Genomic DNA, 27,348 nt, shown 5'->3' on the forward strand with positions numbered 1-27,348 from the left:
AGAGGCTCAGAATGTTCCGTTGCTCACAGAATCTAGCAGCTTGCAGTCCAACTTTTGTGAGGCGAGGGAAAGCGGTCCATTTGGCTGGGAATTAAAACCTCACACAATGGGAAGCTGAGGAACTAGGAAGAAGTCTCAGAATGTAAGGAACCTAAGGAGTATGAGCGAAGAGTCTGAGAGGAAGTACCCAGAGCAGGAAGAACTGGAAAAGAGAAGCTTGAAGAGAGGGTGGTTGGAAGACGGGGGAAAGGGCACCAAAGCAAGAAAATCAAAGAAGAAACCTCACAGCACAAACTCAGGAAGGAGCTTTAATTTATTTATTGTCTTTTTACCCCATCTTTTCTCCACAGAGTTCAATGTGTTGCATATGTCTTGTGTCTTCATCCCCACATTTTATCCTCACAACAATCATATGAGGAAGGCTAGGCTGAGAAAGTGTGACTGGCCCAAGGCCCCCTTGTGAATTTCGGGTGGCTGAGGGAGGATTCGAATCTTGGTCTCTCAGGTCCTAGTCCAACACTCTGACCCAGCCTTTCTCAACCTTAGATTCCCAGACATTGTTGGACTACAACTCCCATGATCCACAGCCAGCAGGGGCAGCAATCAGGGATGATGTGAGTGCTAGTCCAACAACATCTGGGAACGGAAGGCTGAGCAAGGCTCCTCTAACCGCTCCACAACACAGGCTTCTTGTGCCCCGGTTGGGGCAGGGGGAGTCTTAAGAGACAAGGCACTTCAAGGAAGTTGGGGCAAAGCAGGCAGTGGCCCAGAAAGCAGGCATGCAAAGGAGCTTGGGAATCAGGGAACTGAAGAAAGGAGGAACCAAAGGGAAAGGAGGGGTGGGGGGGAGGTGTCTGCGGAATCTGTGTATCGGGCCCAGGGAAAGGAGGGGCTCTGAATAATTAGCAAATTATAGGAAATATGTAGGTAAGGGAAGAAGAAGAAGAAGAAGAAGAAGAAGAAGAAGAAGAAGAAGAAGAAGAAGAAGAAGAAGAAGAAGAGTGCCAGTCCAAAACATCTGGAAAGTACAAGGTTAGAGAAGGCTGGTAACGTTAATCAGTCTTCAGCACCATGCAGAAGTGTGAGCAGGAGCCTCCCTCACGCCCAAAAGCTCCAAGAACTTTGATAAGAAGTTCTTGCTCATTAATCTCTGAGCAGCAAACCTGACATGGGTGGCACTTTCCAAATAGCAAGGTAAGGAGATGCTCCAGAAGGCCACAGCAACCTCGGCCAATAGCCAGATCCCAGAAAATGGGGCCCCTCCTGCAGGAAGTAAGGCAGCCATGGCTCTCCCTGCCTTTGCCCCCAGTCAGCCTAGTCATCCAACCCTCCTCTCCATGCTTCAGGCATAAACTGGGAGAGAGGATGGGCTACAAGGGGAGGCAGGGGGCAGGCAGCGCAGAGGAACAATATTGGAACATAGCAAGGTGCCTTTTATGAGTCAGACCCTTCATCCATCTAGCTCTATATTGCCTGCACTGACTGGCAGCAGCTCTCTGGGGTTTCAAGCAGGGTTCTCTCTGAGCCCTACCTGGAGATGCTGCTGGGGATTCAACCTGAGGCCTTCAGCAGGTACTGCAAGCGCTCAGATTTGGTGCGAGACCACTTTCTCTGCTCCTCTGTAGAAGAGGCTGCCTGCTACATCTCTGCATGATCCTGCTGCACTGGGCAGAAGGAATCACCCTGCTCTGACCAGTGTAAAGATGCTGCAGAATTACATACCCTCAACTGAGTCTGACTGACGCATCTCTGAATAAGTTTTGACTTGGACTTGCACCTGCTTTCTCCCAACAGTGACTCATGCAGAAGGCCGCTTTTCTGGAGGCAGGCAATTTTGACGCACTCTGCAAGCAAAGCTTTTGGGGGTGCCAGCCTCTCACAAAATCCTCCATTGCTGATTTAGTGGTGCAGCCACCAGGGATCTGTAGTGTTGCTTTCCCAGCTTATGATGGACTTACAAAATTTTGAAAGCACAAAGTATGACCAAAATATTAGAAAACGGGACAATGTATTGCAATAAGGGCCATACAATAACCTGCAAAACAAATCAATCAAGAGAGCAGCAAAAATATACCCCCAATAGACTGCAAAATGCCCTGGAGCAAGCTTAGAGGCAGTTTTAGCAGTCATGTCCCCTGACCCTGGATTTTTAGCACCACCAACAAACAGAGGAAGAAGCCACAACACAGACTGAAATGGGTGGGGCTGAGAACCTCCGCAACACACACACACACACACACACACACACGCAGGGAACCCATTTCAGAAGCCATTCCCTCCAGCTTCCCAGCAAAAGTCTGCTAACAGAGCATTAATTCTACCAATCTGTTCCCTCTCAGCTTTTTTAGCCGGGTGGAAGCAAGACAAGTTCACACCTGCTTGGCCTAGACATTCTGGACAAAGAAGGCTCAGAGCAGAGAACTGTCTGTTGCGATCTATCCAAGCCCAAAGAGAGAACTCTGGCAAGGCAGCAAACCAACGAGAAGGATTCAGCAAGAGCAAAGAGGAGGCATCTTTCCTGCAGCCAGTTCCTGCCAGCTCAGCATATCCAGGCTGGTGGCCAGGCAGCAAGGCTTTCAAAGCACCAGCCCTGGGTCTTGCCTTCAAGGAGGTTTGCAAGCTGCTCTGGAGAGTGTGGTTTTGAATGCAAGAAATGCAGGGAGTCCCTAATTCTCTCTCTCTCTCTCAGCTCATCCAGACTTCCTTTAGTGCCGCGTTTTGAGGCACAGGTCCGTGCTTTAAAGTTCTGTGTCTGACTGTGGTGATTTGGTTTGGTTTTTTGTCCCAGCGCTCCTCTCAGAAAAAACAGCATTTTACTGTTGAATCGGCACAAATGGCAATTGGGTTTTCTGCTGTTTGTTCCGATCAATGGTAAAACACAAGTTTTGCCAGGGGCAGCACCAGGACCCAAAACAGCAACCATCACTCAGACACAGATCAGATTGCACCCAAACCTGTCTACAGCACCTAGCAAAAGAAGTGCAGAAACAGGCAGCCGGTGTTGTAGGTTTCTGTTGCATTTCAAAAGCCTGCAGAACCTGTGTGACCATTAGCAATAGTGGTGCCTTGTATACCAAGGCAAGCCAGGCTCCTTCCAAAAAGCCTGCAGACACCTCTCTCTTGAGTGTGGGTGATGCTGTTTTGGCTACATTAGAGTCCACCCTCAGAAAATCAGTTTGCTACTATAAGGAGGTACCGCCAGCCAGTCCTTTTTTTCCTGGGGGTACTCAAGGGTACAGCGTACTGGCCCCTATCCCTCCCCCCAAATATTAGAAGTGTGGCACTTCCTGCAACAACTGGCACCATCTTTTCTTTTCTTTTCTTTTCTTTTCTTTGAAAAAGCACTGCTACCTGCCTGCCTCTAGGTCAAGGGTCAGCAAACTTTTTCAGCAGGGGCCGGTCCACTGTCCCTCAGACCTTGTGGGGGGCCGGACTACATTTTGAAAAATAATAATGAACGAATTCTTATGCCCCACAAATAACCCAGAGATGCATTTTAAATAAAAGCACACATTCTACTCATGTAAAAATACGCTAATTCCCAGACCATCCGTGGGACAGATTTAGAAGGCGTTTGGGCCGGATCCAGCCCCCGGGCCTTAGGTTGCCTACCCATGCTCTAAGTCAAGTCTAGGATTGAAAGGACACCCAAGCAAAATCTGCTGTACCAATACTTACCCTGCACTGGCTCCATTGCCATATGGAACCCGACATCGCCGCTGCTTCCTCCAGGTAAGCAAGTGGATCCCCCCAATGTTTTCAGGCCTCACACTCAAAGAATGGGGCTCACTGCTGAACTTTCTTCAGCCACACAGACGCTCCACACCAGGAGTGGCAGATAGAAGGAGTGGCAGATAGAAGTTGAGATGGGGCGCACCGTAATCGGCAGGCACAGAGATGCTGCAGCACTTGCTGCAGGGGAGGCCCCCCTTCTGGGACTGTGAGATTATACAGAAGGCAGGACAACAGAGCTCATGAACTTTGCCTTATCACAGAACACAGTCCATAAACAAGCTCACGGCTTGGGATGATTTCGTTGTAGCCATTAAATAAAGCATCACTGGCAGATGTAGCAAGGAGACCAAGCAGATAATAAGCCTTGGCATTGACGTAGCGTTGTTTTAATTTTAAAAATGTTACACCTCACCCTTTGTCACTTTGCTCTAAGGTAGCTTCCCACATTCCTAGCCTAATGTAGAGTGCATTCCTATTGGGCAGAGCCCAGTAATCTTCACAGCAGCCCTGCAAATAGGCTATTGCTTTTATTGTTGTCACTGTGTCGTCGTCGTCTTCTTCTTCTTCTTCTTCTTCTTCTTCTTCTTCTTCTTCTTCTTCTTCTTCCCTGCCCATCTGACTGGGTTGCCCCAGCCACTTGTTAGTTGCTTGTTACCTACAAGGTCCCTGTCATTGTCTGCATTGTAAATCAGGGAAGGGTTGTAGCTCAGGTGTAGAGCACCTGCTGTGCATGCAGAAGGTCCAAATGGCAACATTTCCAGGGGGTGAGAGAGACTCCTGCTTAAAAACCTCAGCCCACCACTGTCAGCCACTGTAGACAACACTGCGCTAGATGGACTAGTGGTCTGGCTCAGTCTATGGCAGCTTCCTGAGTTTCTAAACTAGTTGCCCCAAGCTCAGACTGCATCGCTCTTACAAGCCACTCTGGAGTTCCTGTAGCAATAACTTTCAGCACTTTGGAACTAAACTAAGTTTTTCTGTCTGAGCAACTTTTTCTGAATGCTGTATAGATATGGCTATGAATCTGACCTTTGGGGAGTTTGTAAGTAAACCATTTTTAATTTACCAAACAGGTGATCTTTTTCTATGCTAGGGAACCTATGCTTTTTTTTCTATGCTTAGAACCTCAAAGCCAAAGTGAGAGCATTTGTGTCAAAATTAAGGGAGAGAAGAATAACAGGGACCTCATTGTGGGAGTTTACTATAGATCCCCAAGCGAAACGGAGGACATAGATGATGTCTTCCTGGAACAGATGGCCAAGCATGCAAAAGGAAGGGAGATAGTAGTAATGGGGGACTTCAATTACCCGGATATTTGTTGGATGTCAAACTCAGCCAAGAGCATAAGGTCAAACAGATTCCTCACTGGCCTTGCAGACAACTTCATTGTCCAGAAAGTGGGAGAAGCAACAAGAGGAACAGCCATTTTAGATCTGGTCCTAACCAATGTTGATGACCTGGTTAGTGGGGTAGAAGTGGAAGGATCATTAGGCGCGAGTGATCATGCTCTTCTGAAGTTTACTATACAGCGGAAAGGAGCAGCGAAGCATACTAGGACTCAATTTCTTGACTTTAAGAAAGCCGACTTCATAAAACTTAGGGAAGTGCTGGGTGAGATCCCATGGACAGTAATACTAAAAGGAAAGGGAGTTCATGATGGCTGGGAGTTTGCTAAGAGGGAGATAGTAAAAGCACAACTTCAGGCAATACCAATGAGAAGGAAACATGGAAGGTACCTAAAGAAGCCAGGGTGGCTATCTAAAGAACTTTTAACTGAGTTAAGATTAAAAAGGATGTGTACAAAAAATGGAAAGGGGGGGAAACCACCAAAGAGGAATTCAAACAAATAGCCAACACGTGTAGACACAAAGTCAGAAAAGCTAAAGCACAGAATGAGCTCAGGCTTGCTAGAGAGGTTAAAAAGCGACAAAAAAGGCTTTTATGGGTATGTTCGTAGCAAAAGGAAGAACAAAGAAACAGTGGGATCACTCAGAGGAGAAGATGGTGAAATGCAAACAGGGGACACAGAAAGGGCTGAACTCCTCAATGCCTTCTTTGCCTCAGTCTTCTCCAATAAAGAAAACAATGCCCGACCTGAAGAATTTGGAGCAAATGATTCAGCAGAGGAAACACAGCCCAGAATAACTAAGGAGATAGTACAAGAATACTTGGCTAGTTTAGATGTATTCAAGTCTCCAGGGCCAGATGAACTGCATCCAAGAGTATTCAAAGAACTGGCAGATGTGATCTCAGAACCACTGGCAGTCATCTTTGAGAATTCCTGGAGAACAGACGAAGTCCCGGCAGACTGGAGGAGGGCAAATGTTGTCCCTATTTTCAAAAAGGGGAAAAGAGGACCCAAATAATTACCGCCCAGTCAGTCTGACATCAATACCAGGGAAGATTCTGGAGCAGATCATTAAGCAAAAAGTCTGTGAGCACCTAGAAAGGAATGCTGTGATCACCAATAGTCAGCATGGATTTCTGAAAAATAAGTCATGTCAGACTAACCTGATCTCGTTTTTTGACAGAATTACAAGCCTGGTAGATGAAGGGAACGCAGTGGATGTAGCCTACCTTGATTTCAGCAAGGCATTTGACAAGGTGCCCCATGATATTCTTGTAAAGAAGCTGGTAAAATGCGGTCTTGACTATGCTACCACTCAGTGGATTTGTAACTGGCTGACTGACCGAACCCAAAGGGTGCTCATCAATGGTTCCTCTTCATCCTGGAACAGAGTGACTAGTGGGGTGCCACAGGGTTCTGTCTTGGGCCCGGTCTTATTCAACATCTTTATCAACGACTTGGATGATGGACTCAAGGGCATCCTGATCAAATTTGCAGATGACACCAAACTAGGAGGGGACAGGATCACACCTCCTGTCCCAGAGGACAGGATCACACTTCAAAATGACCTTGACAGATTAGAGAACTGGGCCAAAACAAACAAGATGAATTTTAACAGGGAGAAATGTAAAGTATTGCACTTGGGCAAAAAAATGAGAGGCACAAATACAAGATGGGTGACACCTGGCTTGAGAGCAGTACATGTGAAAAGGATCTAGGAGTCTTGGTTGACCACAAACTTGACATGAGCCAACAGTGTGACGCGGCAGCTAAAAAAGCCAATGCAATTCTGGGCTGCATCAATAGGAGTATAGCATCTAGATCAAGGGAAGTAATAGTGCCACTGTATTCTGCTCTGGTCAGACCTCACCTGGAGTACTGTGTCCAGTTCTGGGCACCACAGTTCAAGAAGGACACTGACAAACTGGAACGTGTCCAGAGGAGGGCAACCAAAATGGTCAAAGGCCTGGAAACGATGCCTTATGAGGAACGGCTAAGGGAGCTGGGCATGTTTAGCCTGGAGAAGAGGAGGTTAAGGGTCACCCTTATGATATGATAGCCATGTTCAAATATATAAAAGGATGTCACATAGAGAAGGGAGAAAGGTTGTTTTCTGCTGTTCCAGAGAAGCGGACACGGAGCAATGGATCCAAACTACAAGAAAGAAGATTCCACCTAAACATTAGGAAGAGCTTCCTGACAGTAAGAGCTGTTTGACAGTGGAATTTGCTGCCAAGGAGTGTGGTGGAGTCTCCTCCTTTGGAGGTCTTTAAGCAGAGGCTTGACAACCACATGTCAGGAGAGCTCTGGTGGTGTTTCCTGCTTGGCAGGGGGTTGGACTCGATGGCCCTTGTGGTCTCTTCCAACTCTATGATTCTATGATTCTATAAGATTTGAACAGTTGCAGCTCAGTCTCCTAGCCATTTAAACTATACCGCTTAGGCCTAAGAGTGCAGAAGACTATGGTATATCTGGCCAAATCCCAAAAGCTGGAGAAGCAAGGGAGCAGGATTTGCATTTGTCAAGAGGCCTGGATCTCAGGGCCCTCTCAGAGCAGCAGCAGAATATGTTCTGAAGGTAAGCAGATACCTGCAATTCAGCCACATTTGCATCCTTGATTCAGCTCAAAGAATTGCTTCCTTCCAGTGCAGAAACAACTGGCACAGGGAGAGCAGCGCTGCAGCTGCTCCGACCCCAATCTATCCAATCTGGAGTGGCTTTAGATGACATGGCGCCATCTGGTGGCCACTTGAAATGTCACTCCACAACAGCTGTCCCCCCTCCAGAAAGAGAGAGAGAGAGAGAGAGAGAGAGAGAGAGAGAGAGAGAGAGAGAGAAGGAGGGAGATATGAAGCTGCTGGCCATCTTTTCTGTTCCCTTGCTGTGGTACAGCAATCTGTGCAGCCATACCATGCAGCCAGCTGACTCCGCATGGTCTGACTCAGTATCAGGCAACTTCCTATGTTCCTGTGTGTGATGGCCTGGGATTCCGATTCAGAGGCTGAACCAGAGGAATCCCAGCCTGCACAGGAGTCCCCGCCTCCAGGGCCAGCTGAACTGGGGCAAGGCCTAGATTCTGAGGAGCCTGCACCTGTGTCAGATCCTCAGGAGCAGGTACCAGGTGAAACCATTCTGGCCCCAGAGGTGCTTGAGGACTCAGTGTCTACAGGTAAGCCTCCCCCGGGGCCCAGTAACCCTTCGGCCTCTCCTGAACTGCAGAGGCTTAGGGCAGAGAGGCGAAGGGAACTGGTTTCTCCCAGGAGGAGTGCTCGCCTTAAGGCCAGGAGAGGCGGGGCTCCTGGGGGCCGGGACCGCCCCTGGCCTTAGAGAAGATAAAGGTCAGTCAGCCCGGTCCCAGGTTGCGGGAGCAACGTCGTTGTTGAGTACCTGCTCTTACCCGGACCTAGACCTGAACCTCCAGTGTTCCTGTTCCTCGCCCGGCTTCCTGCTTCCGACCTTCCAGCGTTCCTGTTCCCACCCGGCTCCCAGCTTTGGACCTTCCAGCGTTCCTGTTCCCACCCAGCTCCCAGCTTTGGACCTTCCAGTGTTCCTGTTCCCTGCCCGGCCTCCTGCTTCTGACCTTCCAGCGTTCTTGTTCCCCGCCCGGCTTCCTGCTTCTGATCTTCGTGAGTTCCTGTCCCCGCCCGGCTCCCTGTTTCGGACCTCGCCTCACATCTTGTGAACTCTGACTACGGTAACAGTACCTTCCCCCCGGGACCAGCACACTGTGTTGCATTTCTTACCATGCCCCTATTTTGCTTTTCCCACAATGCACCTGTGTTGCATTTCCCACCATGCCCCAAATGAGCAAACCTCCATGGTATTGTGGGAAATGTAAAAAGGGGGCAGCTTTCCAACCCAGCTGCTGTTGTCAGATAAGGCTGCAGCCTTGGACGGCCACTGACAGCAGCATCCTGTCAAGGAGAGCTTGCAGAGCAGCAGCTGAAGAAGGAGCAAAAAGGGTTTTCTTGTGTGTGTGTTTCTTGTGGCTGATTAGCTGCTCTCCCTGTGCAAAGGTCAGAGGGGGCAGGGTTTCTGTTAAGGCAGGTGATTAGCTGTGGGAGGAGCTTATCAGAGCTTGCAGGGCAGTTTGATCCATCTTTTAGATTTAGGGGAGCTAGTCTCAAACGTTTGTTGGGGAGACCTAGGGTTTTTTTTGGGGGGGGGAGTTATTTGTCCTGTCTTCACGCTTTTTATGATGGAGGTCCTCTCCCCTAGCATGGAAGATGAAGAACAGACTCCATTTGAGGATCTCTCCCTCATTACAGTCGATGAGGTATATGAAGACAAGCAGCAAAGTCAGTCCTCAGGGAATGTGCAGGCGACCTTGGAACGGACAGCTCATGGAAGAACCCCGACCAGACCTAAGAGGAGGCGCATAGTGGTAATAGGGGATTCCCTACTGAGGGGAACAGAAGCAGTGATCTGTGGGCCTGACAAGATGTCTCGGGAAGTGTGCTGTCTCCCCGGGGCTAAGATCCAAGATGTAACTGAACGACTGCAAGGAATCATAAAACCCACTGACAAATACCCCAGATGCCCCACTGGGAAGCCCCCAAGTGGGACAGGAGCACAAGAGCAGTGCCCTCCCTACCCATTTCCCCCAGCAAATGATATGCGGAGACATGGAACCGTAGGGCTGTAGAGTTGGAAGGGGCCCCGAGGGTCATCTAGTCCAACCCCCCACAGTGCAGGGATCACAGCTAAAGAATCCCTGACTGGTGGTCATCCAACCTTTGTTAGAAAACCTAGAATGAAAAAGAGTCCACCATCTTCCAATGTAGTCCATTCTACTCTCAAACAACTCTTCCCATCAGAAAGTTGTTCCTAAAGTTGAGTCGGAATCTCCTTTCTTGTAATTTCAACCCATTGGTTCCGGTCCTCCAGAGCAGTAGAAAACAAACCAGTTCCCTCTTCCGTGTGACAACCCTTGAGATATATGAAAATCTCTTCTCAGTCTCCTCTTTTCCAGGCTAAATGTCCTCCACTCCCTCGACCATTCCTCATAAGGCTTCTTCCAATCCTGGAGGTACTGTATCACCCATCACAACTAGCAACCATTTTGTGGAAGTGAATTTCCATGGTTTAACGGTGCGCTGTGTGAAGACTTCCCCTCATCTGCTCTGAGTCCCCCACCATTCAGCTCCCTGCCTAGTCCATCTGCAGCGCTTCCACGACAAGTCCAGGGGCAGAAGTTCTACGCTTCAAGGATGCCATCTGGGATGCCCCTATGTCAGTCCCTGTCCACCAGGTCCTGCAGAACCCTGGCCCCAGAGCTGCCCAGGAGCCAGGCCCGCCAAGCTCAGTGCTGACTACGCTGGCTGACAGCATCTCTCCATCTCTTCAGGCTGGGGACTGAGCCTTTTGCAGGCACGGCTGCTGCGGTCCCCACCCTGTTGGGTGAGGAGGCTTCTGCTGTGCTCCTACTCCCTATCTGTGATTGCTGCGCTACACTTGATCCCTGCAAGCCTCTGGCTAAGTTGGACTGACAGGCCCCTCACCTGACTTGCTGGATCCTGACTCTGGCTAATGATCTGGAGAGGTTCCCAGTGGGCTGTATTAATAGGCTAGATCCTCCCTCCAGATGACCCATTTATTGGGAATTCGCCCCAATCTGCTTGCACAAGGCTTGTGGGAGAGTTATGCAACATCCACTTTTGTGGGGCACTGGTTTTGGTTCTTATGTATGGGATTTTTACAAAAATGAGTATTCATCTCAAATCGTTTGCATGGAGGTTACATAAGTCTTCCAGTTCATAAATTGCTCATATCAACATTTGGGGGGCATATCGCTGACTGTTTCCTAACCACACGAAGCCTCTGGTTTTTTAATGTGCGTTTATTGTGCCTGGACAACAGAGCACTTTAATTGCACAAACCTGTTATGCGACTGAGTTTCCTGTGAAACTCTGGCCGCCCGGAGGTGATGCTGGTGCCCAAAATCCATCACCTGGGGCAGGTGCTCCACCCTGCCTCATGCAAGGGATGCCTCGGCAGTGGCAGGCAACAGGGATGCCTTCCATCAGCAGCCATACCTGCAGGTCAGCCAGGCGGCCTCCTTCTACGGAGGACAGCCCTCTGTTGAAAGGAATCTTCTGCTTGAAGGACTGTCAAAAGATGAAGAACCGTAAGATGGTACAGCAGGAAGATGTTCATGTTGCCCATTAGCATCTGGAGCACAGAAAGAGCAGGTGTGTGGCTCATCTGGCTGAAGTTCAAGGGGACGTGGCTTTTTCAGAAAAGATTCCTGTGCAAGTCAAGGCAATGTGCACAGGGTAATTTGCGTCAGGAAATTTTCAGTTTGCCCTGGTAAATTTCCCAGTGTGGTGGAGAGGGATCCTAATTTAGCATGTTCATTCTACTTGTACTCCGCAAACATTACTGAAACCTTTGAACGTGCCAAACTTGGCTCATATTGATTTGTAATTGGTACCCCTTCATGGTTACGCATGGACTGTGTCCCAGTTGACAGTGCAGTGGCTGGACTGCGACCTGGGAGGCCAAGATTCAAATCCCACTCAGCCAGGAAACTGACTGGGTGACCTTGGGCTGCCTCTCAGCCTAATGCACCTCACAGGGTTGTTGTGGAGATAAAGTGGGGTGGAAGAGAACCCTATATACCACACTGAAATGCAGTAGACACAAAAAGGACAAATCTATAAATAACTTATGAAATGGAAAACATTCCATGGAAAAAATAAATCACTAGAACAATTTCCACTTCATATAACTGCAGTTTTACCCTGCTATGGGGAGGTGTATTGTATGTATAATAAATTAATTCTAAACATGCATCCATTCACATAAATTAGCATATGCAAATAGTATGATGTCCTGTGCTCTCTCTTGTCCTCCTTTCAAGTGATGCACAATTGCCCTCACATCTACCTATCAAGCAGGACACTTGAATTCTATCTGCATCCACAGAAACGTGAAGGTTTTGGTTTTTCCTTAAAAGAAAAATCCTGAGAAAATAAAAAAGTCAAAAACAATACAAGCCTGCCTCCTGCTTCATTCTGAACTAGCAAGGACACACCACTGGATTCTTGTGAGGTGGAGAGGGAAAACCAGCCTCCTTTTAGGTCAGGGGAGACAGCAGAAGATATCAGTCCACAGCAACAGATCTGTGACCACATCTCAGTAATTATCCATCACCCACAAACGGCAGGGGCCCAAAACACAAATTCCCAGCAGCCTCTCCTACCTTGCGTGCCCTTTGCTGTGCTTAAAATAATCTGGAGGCCTTACAGGCTGCTTCCACCTCTCCTTGTGTGTGAGGAAAGCCCCAGGGAACAGCCCAGGCTCTGCATCCAACAAAACAAAAATCCCACAAGCATCTCCAGGCCAGCTCTTCTCTCGGTTACACAGCAACCAGGAGAAGATGCTGGCTGGCTTGCTGTTCCTGGCTGGCAAGCAAAGGACAACTAGGTCACTCCAGACAGGCAGAGGCATCGTCCCCAGGAAAGACTGGAATGAAAGGTGGGGAGGAGAGTCAACTCAGTTTGCATTTAAAGAAGAACATAACCAGGAGCTCAGAGTAACTCACAGAAGGGAGCAGGGCAGAAGCAGCCATCATGCGCAGGATAGATGCAGATTCCCAGCAGAAACAATCCAGGGCAGGCATGGGGGAGGTGTGGCCACCCAGATGCTGATGGACTCGAACTCCCATCAGCCCCAGCCAGCACAGCCAACAGTCTGGGGTGGTGGAAGTCACAGTCCAGTGACATCTGGAGGGCCACAGGGTAGCCAGCATGATGCTCTTCAGCTGGACCACAACGCCATTGTTAGAAACTCAGATATAGAAGCGAGTCGCCAAATGGCAACTTAAACTTGGGTTTCAGTTGCCTCAGTGGAATGTCTAGCTGCCATTTCCTTTTGCAAGATTACAAAGCAAAAAACGAATTGTTTCTCTTGTCAACATTAATATATTTAACAATTCAGTCACATTTTTTACAAGTTAGAGTAAAAAAAATTCTCAAGACATGTTAACTCTGCATCTTTTGCTGCTGTGCTGCCACGTGAGTCAGCCAACTAGTGTAGTGGTACAGCGACAAAAGACACTGCTGCCCACCAGCCAAGGAGACGGTGGAGATGTCAGTCACCAAACCTGGCGACCATAAATCTCCATGGTCGTGAGTTACAAAAAGCGACTGGCAGCCAGGGAATTTTGAACACTGCAACAATTCCCAGGATTCCTGACCCCTGGCCATGCCCCTACAACACCTGGAAGTCAGTCATCATGTCGGCCACCTTTGATTCCAGGGGTTTTGGTAGGGGGTAATTTGGCAGTGGAACCAGTGGCCCAAATCCGCCTTGCCCAGGACACCTCCATCCTTGGCAGTGAGTCTGAGTCTCTTGCCACACAGATCTTTGGCTGCTTGGCTTCTCACCTGCCTCAAGGAAGGCTCACAACTGAGCGACACTGGCACCAAGCATCAGAGGTGCCTGATGCTGTGCCCAAGGGCAAATCACCTCTTAATTACTGCTTACAGTGCAGGTTCCTGCTTCGGCTTGGGCTGCTGCCAGCCCCGGGGACATGCCAAGGCCCTCAGCTCTGCTCGTGGTTAATTGACCCCTGCTATCGATCTGGCTTGAATCCATTGACCCTGTTTGTGACCGGAGAGAGAAAGAGAGGGGTTTTGTTTCCTTGCTGGGCGGATGTTCCAAGAGCAGCAGTGACAAAACCCAAAACCTTATGCAGGGGGGCACATGATGAGACATTAAACGTATCAGTCCTTGGTAGAGCAGACGCTCCAGAAGAGGGGGTGATTCAACTAGAAAGAGGACTCAGATTTGCATGTGCCCATTTATATGTCTCAGTGCCATCAGGGTTGCCGGGAAGTGGGCCCCAGCCAACAGAATGGCTGGGGCAGGTTCCATTGGGGGTGGGTGCGATGGGACACCAGATCTCAGGGATCACAGGGAGAAGGAGTTATGCTAAGACCAGAACACATCATTATCGAGGAGGCAGGTTTAGTCATTGTTTGAAGACCGGAAGGATGCTGGAATCAACAAAGGAGACCCACATGACCTGAAGGTGCTGCTATGCAATGTCAGGTCAATGATTCATAAGACCACTGCCATCCACGACTTGAAAATGGATTATATATACACACACACATTTTAGATACATAGATGATAGATAGATAGATATAGATGATAGATAGATAGATAGATAGATAGATAGATAGATAGATAGATAGATGATAGATAGATAGATAGATAGATAGATAGATAGATAGATAGATAGATAGATGATAGATAGATGATAGATAGATAGATGATAGATGATAGATAGATGATAGATGATAGATGATAGATAGATGATAGATAGATAGATAGATAGATAGATAGATAGATAGATGATAGATAGATAGATAGATAGATAGATAGATAGATAGATAGATAGATGATAGATGATAGATAATTGTCCAGTAGCACCTTAGAGGCGAACTAAGTTTGTTCTTGGTATAAGCTTTTGTGTGCATGCACACTTCTTCAGGTGTTGTTGTTGTTGTTATCAAAAGAAACCTGAGGCATATCCCCTGACGTATGCCAGCGGAGGACAGGCAACTTCAAGACCCCTCTTGCTCTTATAGGAACACAGGAAACTGCCTTAGAGTGAGTCAGACCAATGCATTGTCTCCCAGTCCCAGCCCTGCCTGGAGAGGCCAAGGATCAAACCTGGATGTGGAGTGGACGCTGTCCTCTGCACAGGAGGACACATGGGCATAGCCAGGGGGCAAGGGGCACAGCTCCCCCCCCGCAAATCAAGTAAATAAATAAAAATACTCAACTAACTGATCAATCATGTTGAAGATAGCTCAGTTCTGCCCCCCTCCCAAAAAAAACCAACCCTGGCTACGCCCATGGGGGACACAGAAGCATGCAATTCTGGGGCACTTGCGAGTTGAGAGGGTGATCTCTCAGGACTGCTCATCACTACCTACAGAAGAACAAGGAGAGCCTGGAGGGGAAAGGAAGCCAAGGGAATGCAGCATGATCAAGAACTTAGGTCAAACTCTGAGCTGTCAGGATGACCCACAGCTAGATGCAGCCTCTGTCAATGGTGCCTTTTTGAGATGGAGGGGCTTCCCTCTGGTCCATGATGCTGCACCCCCCCCCGACTGCTCCCAAAGTGCCATTCAGTAGCATCTGTGGGTTCCTGCGCCTCCGGCCTTCAACTCTGGAACTGCTTAGCCCTTGAAATAAACGCTTCCCTGGCAGTATCAGGGGCTGGAATCCAATTCATTTCTGATCAATATCCTGGCTACAGCCCAGGACAAGGCTGGAACTTACTCAGCTTGTTACATTTTCTCCAGATATATGGCAGGCCACTTGGAAACGCTGGCACAGCAAAAATACCCAGGTTTGGTGGTGTGTGAGAGACTTGGGCTCCATTCACACCATACATTTTATTTATTGATTTCATAAAATTTATATACTGCCTACTGGTAAGAAGAAACCTTAAAGGGGTTACAATACTTTAGGATGGGTGGGTGATGCCCTGTATGCTTCCTTCCAGCGACTCCTGCCACCAAGATGGTACCAGACGTCTTGCTCCGCTTTCCTTTGGAACACATCAGCGAGGGGAGTCTTGTGGTCTGGGCAGCCCAGGACCCCCAGACACATCGCCCAGCCTTGCACCCTGGTGAATGTCACTTCAGGGCTATGAGCACAACGGTTTGACTTCACCCCCGAGGCCACTCCGTTGTCTCTCGAGACAATGCCACCTTTTCCTCCAATTAGCTCATGGTTCTCCTCGTTCCTCCTCCCCACAACAACCCTGTGAGGTAGGTTAGGCTGAGAGGCGGTGACGTGCCCCAGGTCACCCAGTGAAACTTCATGGCTAAGTTGGATTTGAATCCTGGTCTCCCAGGTGCTAGTCCAACACTCTAACACTCAAACTCTCTAACCACTACACCACACTGGCTCTCTCTGTTTAAATGAATTAAAAGCATCTAAAACTTAAAAAAAAACAATAGAAAACTTTGAAACAAAATTTTAAACAAATGTAGTAGAATAGTTTTCAGCAGGCATCTAAAACAGTACAGCAAAGATGTCTGCCTAATGTCAACAGGGATTTAAATAATCATACAGATTTAAAATCAGATGAAGCCCTTTTGAAGCAATGTGCAGGTGTCAAATGACACCTGTCTCAGAGGTCAAAGGCCAGAGGGCAGAGAGAGGGACGGTTTCACAACGGCAGCAACAATACTGGGCTTCTACCTGCCTTTAATTCTTTGCCACTTAATTCTACGTGTGCCCGGCAAAAACATTTATTTTCTGCCAGGCCTTCGGCTTTTAAGGATCTGTGGTTTCCTTGACTAGGCGGGATGCTTTAATCCTGCCCTTTAATGCCACGATCACCTTTCAGATTTTTCTGTTTTCCTTTTTGCTGGTTTAAATGTTTGTTGTTGTAAGTCACTTTGATTGGCTTTTACAAATAAAATAAAAAATGACCAATAGGTTTAAACAATCACTTGCATCCAGTTGGTGACTCTAGGGGTTTCTAATAGAAAAACAAAGTAGATCCTGAAAAGTTTTGCTTTTTTCCAAGTCCTCATGCAACGCTCTAACCACTAGGTAAAGGCGAAGCTCCAACCACTACACCACACTGGCTCTTTGCAAAGCATCGTCCTGCCGTCAGCCAAGCATGAGTTGGAGTTATCCCATTTTATCCTCACAACAACCTTGTAAAGTAGGCCAAGCTGAGGGGGAGTGGGGGGGCTCCCAGGGAGCTTTGTGGCGCAGCAGAGATCCCAGGCCACCTCTGGCCATCCGCCACTCCACCTCTGGCTCCAGACTCCTCTGACAGCCCTGGGCCTGGAGCAAACTTGGGGCTCCTCTCACCACCACAAGCTGCCTTTGAAGACACCGTTTTGCCATGAGGCATATTAACATCCATGCATAATTAAGCCAGCCTGAGGAAACTGGGCACACAGAGGAGAATCCACCCCTTTCATGTTCTCGGCTGCTCTGCCATCTATAATTAAACCACTTAATGCCCTGGGACGTTCCGTGGGTGGCATGCAAGGAGGGGGGAGAGTTTAGGAATGAGCCCCACGGCAGATGCTCCAGTGCCATAAAAACTGCAGTATCTGCAGCAGGAAAATCTAAGCCCTGTTACATGCAGCAGACAAGCGGGAGGAGAGAGGGTTATCTCTCTCTCTACACAAACACAGTCCATTGCAGCATATATTGTGCTAAAACCCAAGGCATTATTTCGGTGATGATTTCCTTTTTAAGAAATGCCTGTTCCCAGGATTCTGTCACACCCTGGCATGACCGAGTCTCAGACCACCTGATCAGTCAAAGCTTCTCCTCACGCCTGCTTGCCATGAGGATGATGCTGGCTAACAGCTCACAATTTTGGGAAGGGAAACATTCCAGAAGCCAGAGTGAAACTGCACAACTTCCACTCCAGGGTAATTGCCAAGTTATCTGAGAGAGGAAAGGGGTGAGCCTGCCTCCTCTGCGCTCACTCATCAGCAGTTACGAGCACTTCAGAGGGGAGGCTGGTGGGAGTTTTTTTTTTTTTGTCCAAAGCCTAATTGAATTATGTAAGATGCCTCTGGATGCAGGCAGCAAACTCCTTGGCTTGGATGCAAGTCAGAAAGATGTGTATAATGAACAGCTAGGAAGGAGGAGGGCACAGCAAGGCTCAGGAGACTGCACTGGGGCCGTTTTACTTAAAGCAAACATCAACCCTTTTCGTGCCTGGAACTCTTCTTATTTTTATCTATTTATTTTGGTACTTATACCCTGCCTTTTTCTTCAAGAAGCTCAGGGTGTCATCCATGCTTCTCCCCCTCCACTTTTAATCGCCACAACAATCCTGTACGGGAGGTTAGGCTGAGAGGCAGGGACTGGGCCACAATCACGCAGGGGATGTGAACTCTAGCCTCCCAAAGTCCCAGGCCAAAACTCTTACCACAACACCACGCCCTCTCCCCTTGAACACCAGCAGAATTAGGGTTTTGTTCTGGCCTCAGCTGCCAGAATGGGTACATTTCCTCGATAAAAATCACACTCGAGTGCGCATCATACATTTATAGCACTGCAGCACCTCTCACTGCAGCCCCCAGAAGCTCATGACCAGAGCCAAAACAAAACCACACACAGGTGACTGGGGGAAGGGGAGTGGGGGGTTTGTAGCAGTGCCCCAAACACCTTCCCCTTGACTCACCCTCACTGATCTTGAGGAGGAGGCCCAGGAAAGAGGCAGTCCAATGTGATGGAAGCAGGAAGAAGAAAAGAGAAGCCGGGGGAATCAAAAACCCTCCCCATCATTCCTATCATCATGGGGGGGGGGTTTTCTATCACAAATATGAAACCAGAGAATATTTAGTAAGCTCTGCTTCTGACCCATAACAGGGTTATGCAGCAAGGTTTGTTTGTTTTTCATTTATTTATTTATTTATTTATTTATTTATTTATCTATCCACCCTGCCCATCTGACTGGGTTGCCCCAGCCATTCTGAGTGGCTTCCAATATATATATAAACATAGTAAAACATTACACCTTAAAAAGCTTCCCTATACAGGGTTGCCTTCAGATGTTTCCTAAATGTTATATAATTACTCATCTCCTTGGCATCTGAAGGGAGGGCGTTCCACAGGGAGGGTGTCACTACCAAGAAGACCATCTGCCTGTAACCTCACTTCTCACGGTGAGGGAACCGCCAGAAGGCCCTCGGCGCTGGACCTCAGTGTCTGGGCTGGACGATGGGGGTGGAGATGCTCCTTCAGGTATACAGGGTTGAGGCTACTTAGAGCTTTAAAGGTCAGCACTGACACTTTGATTGTGCTGAGAATCATACTGGGAGTCTGTATAGATGATGATGATGATGATGATGATGATGATGATGATGATGATGATGATTTATTTATTCATTCATACATACATACATACATACATACATACATACATACATACCCTGCCCATCTGCCTGGGTTTTCCCAGCCACTCTGGGCGGCTCCCAACAGAAAATTAAAACAGATTAAAACATCAATCATTTAAAACTTCCCTAAGTCGTTTTATGGTCCCAGTGGTTGCTCCCAGTCACCAGTTTAGTTGTAGTTTCCAAATCACCTTGAAAGGTAGCCCCACATAGAACACATTGCAGTAGTCCAAGCACGTGCACTGGATTCTGCGCCACTTTGTGGGTTTCCAGCATGCACAGGTGATGTCACATGGTAGGAAGAGGCCTGATGGGGGACACTGTGGCTTTGGGTAGGCCTGACAGGGCCTGTCATAGCCTCAGGAAACCCCAACAAAGGCCCTGCAGTGGAGGCGGAGGCTCAGCTCCAGTTGCCACTGTGGCACCAGAGAGAGGTAAGTGGGTGGGAGCTGAGCACCCACAATCAAAATTTTGTGGGTGCCCAGGCACCCAGGGGCCCCCACAGATGGTGCCAGTGAATCCAAGCAAGAGATAATCACTACTTACAGAGTGTACAGGCAAGCAGGGTCTCATCCTGCGTACCAGATGGAGCTGGTAAACAGCTGCCCTGGACACGGATTTGACCTGTGCCTCCATGGACAGCTGTGAGTCCAAAATGACTCCCAGGCTGCGCACCTGGTCCTTCAGGGGCACAGTTGCCCCATTCAGGACCAGGGAGTCCCCCACACCAGCCCGCCCCCTGCCCCCCCCCAAACAGCACTTCTGTCTTGTCAGGATACAACCTGAATCCATTAACCACCCCCCATCCTCCAACTGCCTCCAGGCACTCACACAGGACATTGGCAGGTGCTGCCTTTTGGCCATGTGCAGACATTACCTGCCCGCCTCCAGCATCAAATATGACGTCAAGTGTCAGGGAGGTTGGCATGGCTTGCCCCAAACAGCCTTGCAGGCAAAATTATTAGACCAACTGATCAAGACATAAGGCAAGTAATTCCCAGCAGTATCACCTGAGAAGACCTGAGAAGTCCATGAATCCATGTCAAGTTTGGCACACGACCAAAGGGCCAGGCACTTGCATAGGATTGGGGTGGAGGGATGATGGGACCATTCTACAATGACAGACTCTCCTTGTGTATGATGTGCAATTCAAATATTAAACCAGAACAGTTTAACCGCTCACCCACTCCAGTTTGCTGTCTCTCTCTTTTCTGCATAATTTCTGGGACTGCTCTCAGAAATTTAGCTTATTCATTTAAATCAGTGGTGCTCACAGTATCCCTTGGAGACTTGATCACGTAGCCAAATTGTATTGTGGGAACTTGCATGATTTTAACACAGCCACTCATCATTTCAGGTGTGGCATTGTGACACCATCCAGTTCCCTATGGGTTCCCTGATCTGCTGAAATCACCTATGTAACGAGTTCAACAAACAGGAAGCAGAAGCACACAGAGGAATATGGGGGGGCATGATTATTTGCGTACTCTAAAAGTTTGGGGGTAAATTATTACTCTCATCCAGAAGAATCTGTTGAATAATTTCTGTCTCCCTATTTAAAAGTGTATTAACCACTCTAAGAGAGGGACAAAAAGCCTTGCGGGGGTTGAGTCTGGCAGCATGCTGAGACAATCCCTTCGAAAAACATTTCTGTGCACTGGAGGGTCACCTGGAATTCAGCACTGGAATGCCAAGGAATCCCTCAGGACTTCGAGATCTGTGCATGATCAGCCTGCTTTTCTTGTCCTCTCCACTGCACACAAATCCCACGTCAGTGACGGGAATTGCATCCGTTTGTGCAGCAAGCAAGCAGCCTGACAAGCCCTAGAGGCAAAGTCTCCCGCTAGATGGCGCCTACCGGGCAAAAGGGATGATCAGGGCTTACAGGACACACTCCACGGGAACAGCTGGGCCAGCTGCCAAGACGGTTCTGTGATGTGGGAGGTTGCTACGACTGCAGCAGAGGGACGAGCCTGGCTCTGGATGCTCCAAGCCCCTGGCCCATTGCACATGCTGAGTGGAACTGGCCCTTCAGCATCTAGGCAGATGGATATCTGCACTGCCCAGTAAACGTTAGGCTCTCCACTAGGCAGGGAACGAGGGTCACGGTTTCTGAACCACTGCAAGTGACCATAAGTTGGTGAAAGAAACTATGCTTGCATGTTTGGCCAACATGACCTTGGTGGTAGTGGTGGCCTCCAGCTTGGATGCCTTAAAAAGATGATTAGAAAAATTCATGTCAGTTGCTACTAATGCTGATAGATATGTTTCTCATGGCTCCCTCTGAGCCCGCTGTTCAATGTCTTTATTAGTGACTTGGATGAAGGTATTGATGGGATGCTTACCAAATTTGCAGATGACACCAACCTGGGAGGGGTAGATAATGCCACAGAAGACAGAATCAGGATTCTTAGCAGATTGGAGAACTGGGCACAAGCTAACAAAATGAATTTCAATAGGGACAAATGTAAGGTAGAAAGAACCAGATGCACAAATTTAATATTGGGGGTTGGGGGTGCCTGGATTGTGAGTAATACATGTGAAAAGGACCTAGGAGTTTTAGTGGATCATAAGTTTACCATAAATCAACAGTGTGATGCAGCAGGAAAAAAAGCTAATGCTATTCCAGGCTGCATCAACAGAAGTCTAGTGTCCCGATCAAGAGCAGTCATAGTCCCACTCTATTCTGCCATGGTCAGAGCACACCTGGAATCCTGTGTCCAGTTCTGGGCACCACAATTTAAGAAGGATGTTGACAGCCTGGAACATGTGCAGAGGAGGGCAACCAAGATGATAAATGGAAACTAAGCCTTACGAGGAGCAGCTGAAGTAGCTGGGCATGTTTACCCTGGAAAAGAGGAGACCGAGAGAAGATATGATTGACATCTTCAAATATCTCAAGAGTTATCACATGGAAGAGGGAACAAGATTATTATTAGTATTATTAATTTTATTAGTATTAAAATTTATATGCCACCCTATACCCGCCAGTCTCAGGGACTTCACAATATAATATCACAAAACAAAAACACAAAATACATAATCAAAATAAAAACAAAAGCAACCCAATAACGCCCCCTCAAACATTTTAAAAGGGCATTGATTTCTCCTTCTCTAGGACCCAGTCTAATGGATTCAAGCAGGGGTTGGACTAGATGATCCTTGGGATCCCTTCTAACTCTACAGTTCTGTAATTCACACCAGGAGTGGGAGGCACGCAAGGACAACATGTGAGTGTCAGGCAGACAAAGCCCCACTGTGCCCCCGAGATGTGCCTGGAACGAATGAGGCAGGAGATCTGGGGCTGCTCCTTCCCAGACTATGGAGGATGAGAGGGCTCAGAGGCCCAGCCTGCTGTGAGGAGGAGGCTCATCAAGAGAAAAGAGGGGATTTGCTCCCTCCAGAATTCACTCCCTCCTCTTCAGGCTAGAAATTCCCATAGTGACTAGAATTCTCACAAGAAACTGAACTTTCTCCGTCTGTGCCTAAAAACCTGGCGAGTAGGCAGGGAAACTTTGCAGATCCTGTGTGGTCCTGAAACAGGATGCTGCCCTGCCAAAATAAACGGGAGCGGCACAAGGACATCCTGGCAGATTGTACTCCGCGTTAATCAGTGTGAGGGAAGCATTATTTGGATGCTCTTCCCAAGCACCAAATATCTTCAGCCTGTATCTGCGCCTAGGAGCACAGGGAGCTGTCCTGGAGCAAGGCAGGCAATTTGTTCATCTGGCCACGGCTGTCTACCTGGACCGGCAGGGTCTCTGGCAGAGAAAGCTCTTCCCCATCACCTGGTTTCTTCAACCAAGCCTTTGGCTGATTACTATCCTATGGCCTTTTAAATGTATCTGTGGGAAGGGGGGCATTATTGTCTTGTTGTTTTAGTTTAATTATTTACTTGTGTTTTATTTTGTATTTTATTCTGTGAACTGTCCTGGGATCTCTTTATGAAGAGTGGTATGTATGTATGTATGTATGTATGTATGCATGTATGTATAAACAAACAAATGTCTGGCATCATGAGTGGTGCAGCTAGGTAATTCTAGACCAGCCTTCGGCAACCCGGTGTGTAGGAATGATCGCTGGGTGTGGAGCACACACTCCCTCCCCCCCACACACACACAAACAAAGCCACAGCTGTCTGAACATCATGCCCCCTATCTAACCTTTGCACTCTTAGTGGTCTGCTGTGCCCTGTCTGTGACCTTTGTCTCCTTCGCCATACATTGTGCAAGGGGAAAGTGACGCGGTGGAAACAGGTGCCAAAATACCCTTGTACCACCCCACGATCTCAGGACTGGAAGATGTAAAGGTCACAGTCCAAAATGTATCTGTCTGGTTTTGCATATTGTGCCAATAAAAAGGGCCTCAGCAGAGCTAGCTGGCAGCTGGCCTGTGCACAGCTCACCTGCATTACCAACTCCTGCCTCATGTCCTTCACTTTGCCAGTGCCTTCACCAAACTGGTTTGGACTACAACTCCCAGCCAGCTGGAGCTGATAGGGTTTATAATCCAAACAAGTTTGGAGAAGGCTGCTTTAGAACCCACATGTAGTGGTCTTAAGAGATCCCCATTCCCATTCCATGCTTTACAACTGCTCCTAGGTTCCTAATATATTAGTGCAAAAACAGTACACCAAGCCTGATTTTAAAAACAAAAGAAAGATTCTAGGATGTGCAGTTCAGATTTTAAAACCTCTCTAAAATCATAAGCTCCACCATGACTTCGGGAATAATATTGAGTTTGCTTCTGCTGCTCTGCTGCTCTGCTGCTAAACCCATTTGCTTGGGATTAAGCAACATTTTGTTATGAGGGGGAGGGTCCTATTTTTAAAGTGAGAGAGAGAAAGAGAGCATCTGTAACCATGTACTTTCCCAGCCTGCAGTTCTGACTATAATTTTTTTAAAAAGAATAAAAGGATGTCACCTTCAATTTAACTGGAGGTGCCTTTAGGGATTAAACTTGGGATCCTCTGCATGCACCGCAGGGGCTCTACAGCTTGAGTCGTGATCCCTCCCCTCACCAAAGGAAGGGTTGAGAGTCCTCTAGACATTAGGCAGTGGGCATCCTACAAAATCCAAACACCAAACTTCATGCAGAAATCCAGGTTCCAATGGCCCGCCACCCGGCGTTTTGGTGGAACTAGGAAGCTGTTTTTACTCAGTGAGACTGATCATCCATCAAGCTCAGTATTGCCTACACTGACTGGAAGTAGCCCTACCTGGAGATGCCAGGGATGGAACCCAGGAGCTTCTGCATGCAAAGCAGATGAGCTACAGCCCTTGGCTACAAATGACTTATTTGTAGCCAAGTTGAAGTTGTTGTGGTCTGTCAAAGCTTTGTGGTCTTATTGCCACAGCCCAAATATTGGACAGACTAGTGTTATTTGCAGGTGGGATTCCATCACATACCGGCAACTTCATGTTATGGAATTACTGTATAGCAGATTTTGCACTCTTCAACAACAAACCCCTTTCCCCCCAAATTCAGACTTTTTGCAATGAGGAAAGTGGCGGGGAAATGATAGGGAAAGTGTGGGATAACCCTTGTTTTGCCACAAAGTCATCTAACCTCAAACACGTGAGGGGTGAATGCTCAACGAACTAGTCATCTGGAAGCCCCTCAGGGGCACAACATTGCCACCCAGGCAGACCCACATCTGAATTCCCTTTCGCTGGAGTCTGCAGTGCCAGGTTGCAGAACACTTTATCAGCTGCGCCTTTGCATATATTTCCTTGTATATCAAAGAGAAGAGCCAAGAGCAAGGAGCAAAGCAGGAGCCGAGATCCTCTTGGCACCAGGGAGGAAAAGAGGCAGTTTGCTCTCTGCTCAAGAACCCTGGAGAGTGCGGCAGGCAACAAGGGCACCTTCAGGCGTTGGAAAGGGGACTGCTGAACTGCGTCCCCATCAAAGGAGCTGCTTCATGTAAGCCTTTCGAGTCCCAGGCTCCCCGGGGCTCTTTGTGAAACAGACACTGTCGCTGGAGCAGCCTCCTTGTTCGTCCCTGTTCCCCATCCTCACTCGTGTGCCAAACAGATGAGCCACTCGCTCTGCTGTGTGGAGCAGCTCCTCTCCCCCGCTCTCCGCAGGCCAAGCCTCACAACTGAATTCACAGAGGAAAACATTTTGGAAAGACCTGGGAGGGGAGGGGAAGAAGATATCCCAACACAACAAAGGGGCAGGCAGGCATCTCCCATTTTTTGGCACAGCCTGAGCCTCAAACAGCCCTGGCTTTAAAGTCTCCCCTTCAGGGCCATCCCCACAATGTGGCAGGGTGAGGCCACAGCCCCAAGGGGCTGGTGCTGGGCTGCAGCAAAATCTCTTCCCCCCCCCCCCGATCCTCCTGACCTCACCAAGCTGGCTCCCCAGCCTCCAAAGGGAACCCCAGACCCCAAAGAGCATCAGGACAGGAGAGGATGCACACAGGGAAGCTGCATGGGCCTCCCCAATTTGCTGAGAGGCTGGCTCCAGGTTGGGGCAGTACCAGATCTTCCTGGGTCAGACCGGGGCCAATCCAAAGTGTTGGACTGGGACCTGGATTGAACTGAGGGGAGGCACACACAGCCCAAGGAATAACCTATCAAGAGAAGATGTGCAATGGTCTCCGCAAACCACCATTCTCTGAGATAAGCCATGATAACAGTTCATTGGTTATAAAATAGAGATGTGCATGTAGCAAGTGATCTCTTGCTCGCTTGTCTCTCTATTAGCACCTAATTCTTTGCACATGTAAAGGTAAAGGGACCCCTGACTATTAGGTGCAGTCGTGGCCGACTCTGGGGTTGCGGCGCTCATCTCACTTTACTGGCCGAGGGAGCAGCCGTACAGCTTCCGGGTCATGTGGCCAGCAGGACTAACCCGCTTCTGGCGAACCAGAGCAGCACACAGAAACGCCGTTTATCATACAAATACCCAAATGCACTATTTCAGATATATGAGTTCAGAACAGAATATGAATTTAGCAGGTTTCTGGTGGTGGTTTTTAAAGTAGTGTTACAAACCACTGCTTCCTGGACCGGAAGCATACCAAACTGCAGAGAGCCAATGCAGTATTATTATTAGCATCAGCTCAGTCCTAGATTCCCCCAGCCAAGCTCTCTAGGCTAAAACTCAAATCCCTCTGTCTCCAGCAGCCACTAGGAGTGTTCAGAGCCAGCTCCATGCAACGGCCTTCAGAGCAGTCCAAGAAGACATCGTCCTTGGAAGTGCCTTTGCTGTCCTCCTGGGACAGGACTCAGCTCCACCTCTCAAAGGGAGCGCACACACTGAGCACTGAAGCTGCTCTTGTCAGGGTCCCTGCTTGTGGGAAGCCACAGTGCAGTGGGGGAAGGCCTGGGTGGTTTCAGGAGGCAGCAGAGTGGAAACGCCAGGCAAGATGGACCTAACAGGCTCAGTCCACTGGGAGGTCCTCCAGAGCACGCCTTGCTGAAATGAACAGGAGCTGCACACACTTGCACTCAGCTCCTTTTAAGAACAAAACACTAACTGTGCTGGGTGAGGCCCGCCTAGTCCAGCATCCTGCCCTCCAAGTTGCCAGCTGGATGCCTCTGGGAGGCCCACAAGGAGGACTCGAGTCCAGCTGTGCTCTCTCCTCTGCAGCTCTTCAGAGGCACAGCATTCCCAGGACTGGAGGCAAAGCTTGGCTGTTGTGGCTAGTAGCCACAATGTTTATTTCAAGGAGGCATGTGCAGGAGATCTTCCCAGTGGATTGAGCTCCATGTGAGATCTTTGCAGATAGGGCAGCACACAGCTATATTCCTGCCTTCAGTTCTTAACCCTGTCATCCCAAAATTTCAAGCTGTTTATAAATTTGTTTGCTTTTTTTTTAAAAAAAAAGCATACAAAAATAAACTTCTAAAAATATGGGTGTAAGATTTAAAACCATCAACTACCACCAATCAACCACCTCTCCGTCTCGTCTCCCCCCAACACCTGCTTGAGAAACTCACTGCCAAGCTTTCCAACCTGATCTGATGGTACAAGCTCTGGGGAATTTTGTCAGAGCAACAGAGAGACTTTGGGAACTCTGCCTGGACGAAGCCAATGCCAGCCTGTGGCAGATGGCCTCAAGGCAGCAGCCCCCACCTCCCAGCTGAGCAGCTTTTCAAACAGAATGAAATTGTTGCTTGCCCACTAAGGGGAGAAAGAAAGAAAAATCAGCTGTCCACAGTTCCCAGGTGCCACAGCTAGCTATGAAAACAGTGCGTCCTTCCCACAAGTAACAGTGTTGCAATGCCCACCTATCTGGAAGAAGCGGTGTTTGATTCGAGAAACCATCCTCCAAACCACAGACAAACGGGGATTTCTTGCTTGGCTGATAGGAAGGAAGGTAGTCAGACCTTGGTCCACCTAGCTTAGATGGTC

At 48.5% G+C, this 27,348-nt stretch overlaps 1 protein-coding gene across 10 annotated transcripts in view; it reads right to left on the reverse strand.

Annotated features, from left to right (window-relative positions):
- Nucleotides 1-27,348, reverse strand: part of ANK1 (ankyrin 1) — a 181,314-nt gene that overhangs the window by 129,052 nt on the left and 24,914 nt on the right. Inside the window, exon 1 of one of the 10 annotated variants that reach the window (XM_081921267.1) lies at nt 3,679-3,834. The exons of the other annotated variants lie outside the window; for them this stretch is intronic. Within the exon in view, the coding sequence (XP_081777393.1) occupies nt 3,679-3,714 (36 nt within the window). The 5' untranslated portion in view covers nt 3,715-3,834. Of the gene's footprint in view, nt 1-3,678; nt 3,835-27,348 lie in introns of those variants that run through there. 10 annotated transcript variants of the gene reach the window in all.

This window comes from Podarcis melisellensis, assembly GCF_964234715.1.
Source record: "Podarcis melisellensis genome assembly, chromosome: 8".
Classification (NCBI taxonomy): Eukaryota; Metazoa; Chordata; class Lepidosauria; order Squamata; family Lacertidae; genus Podarcis; species Podarcis melisellensis.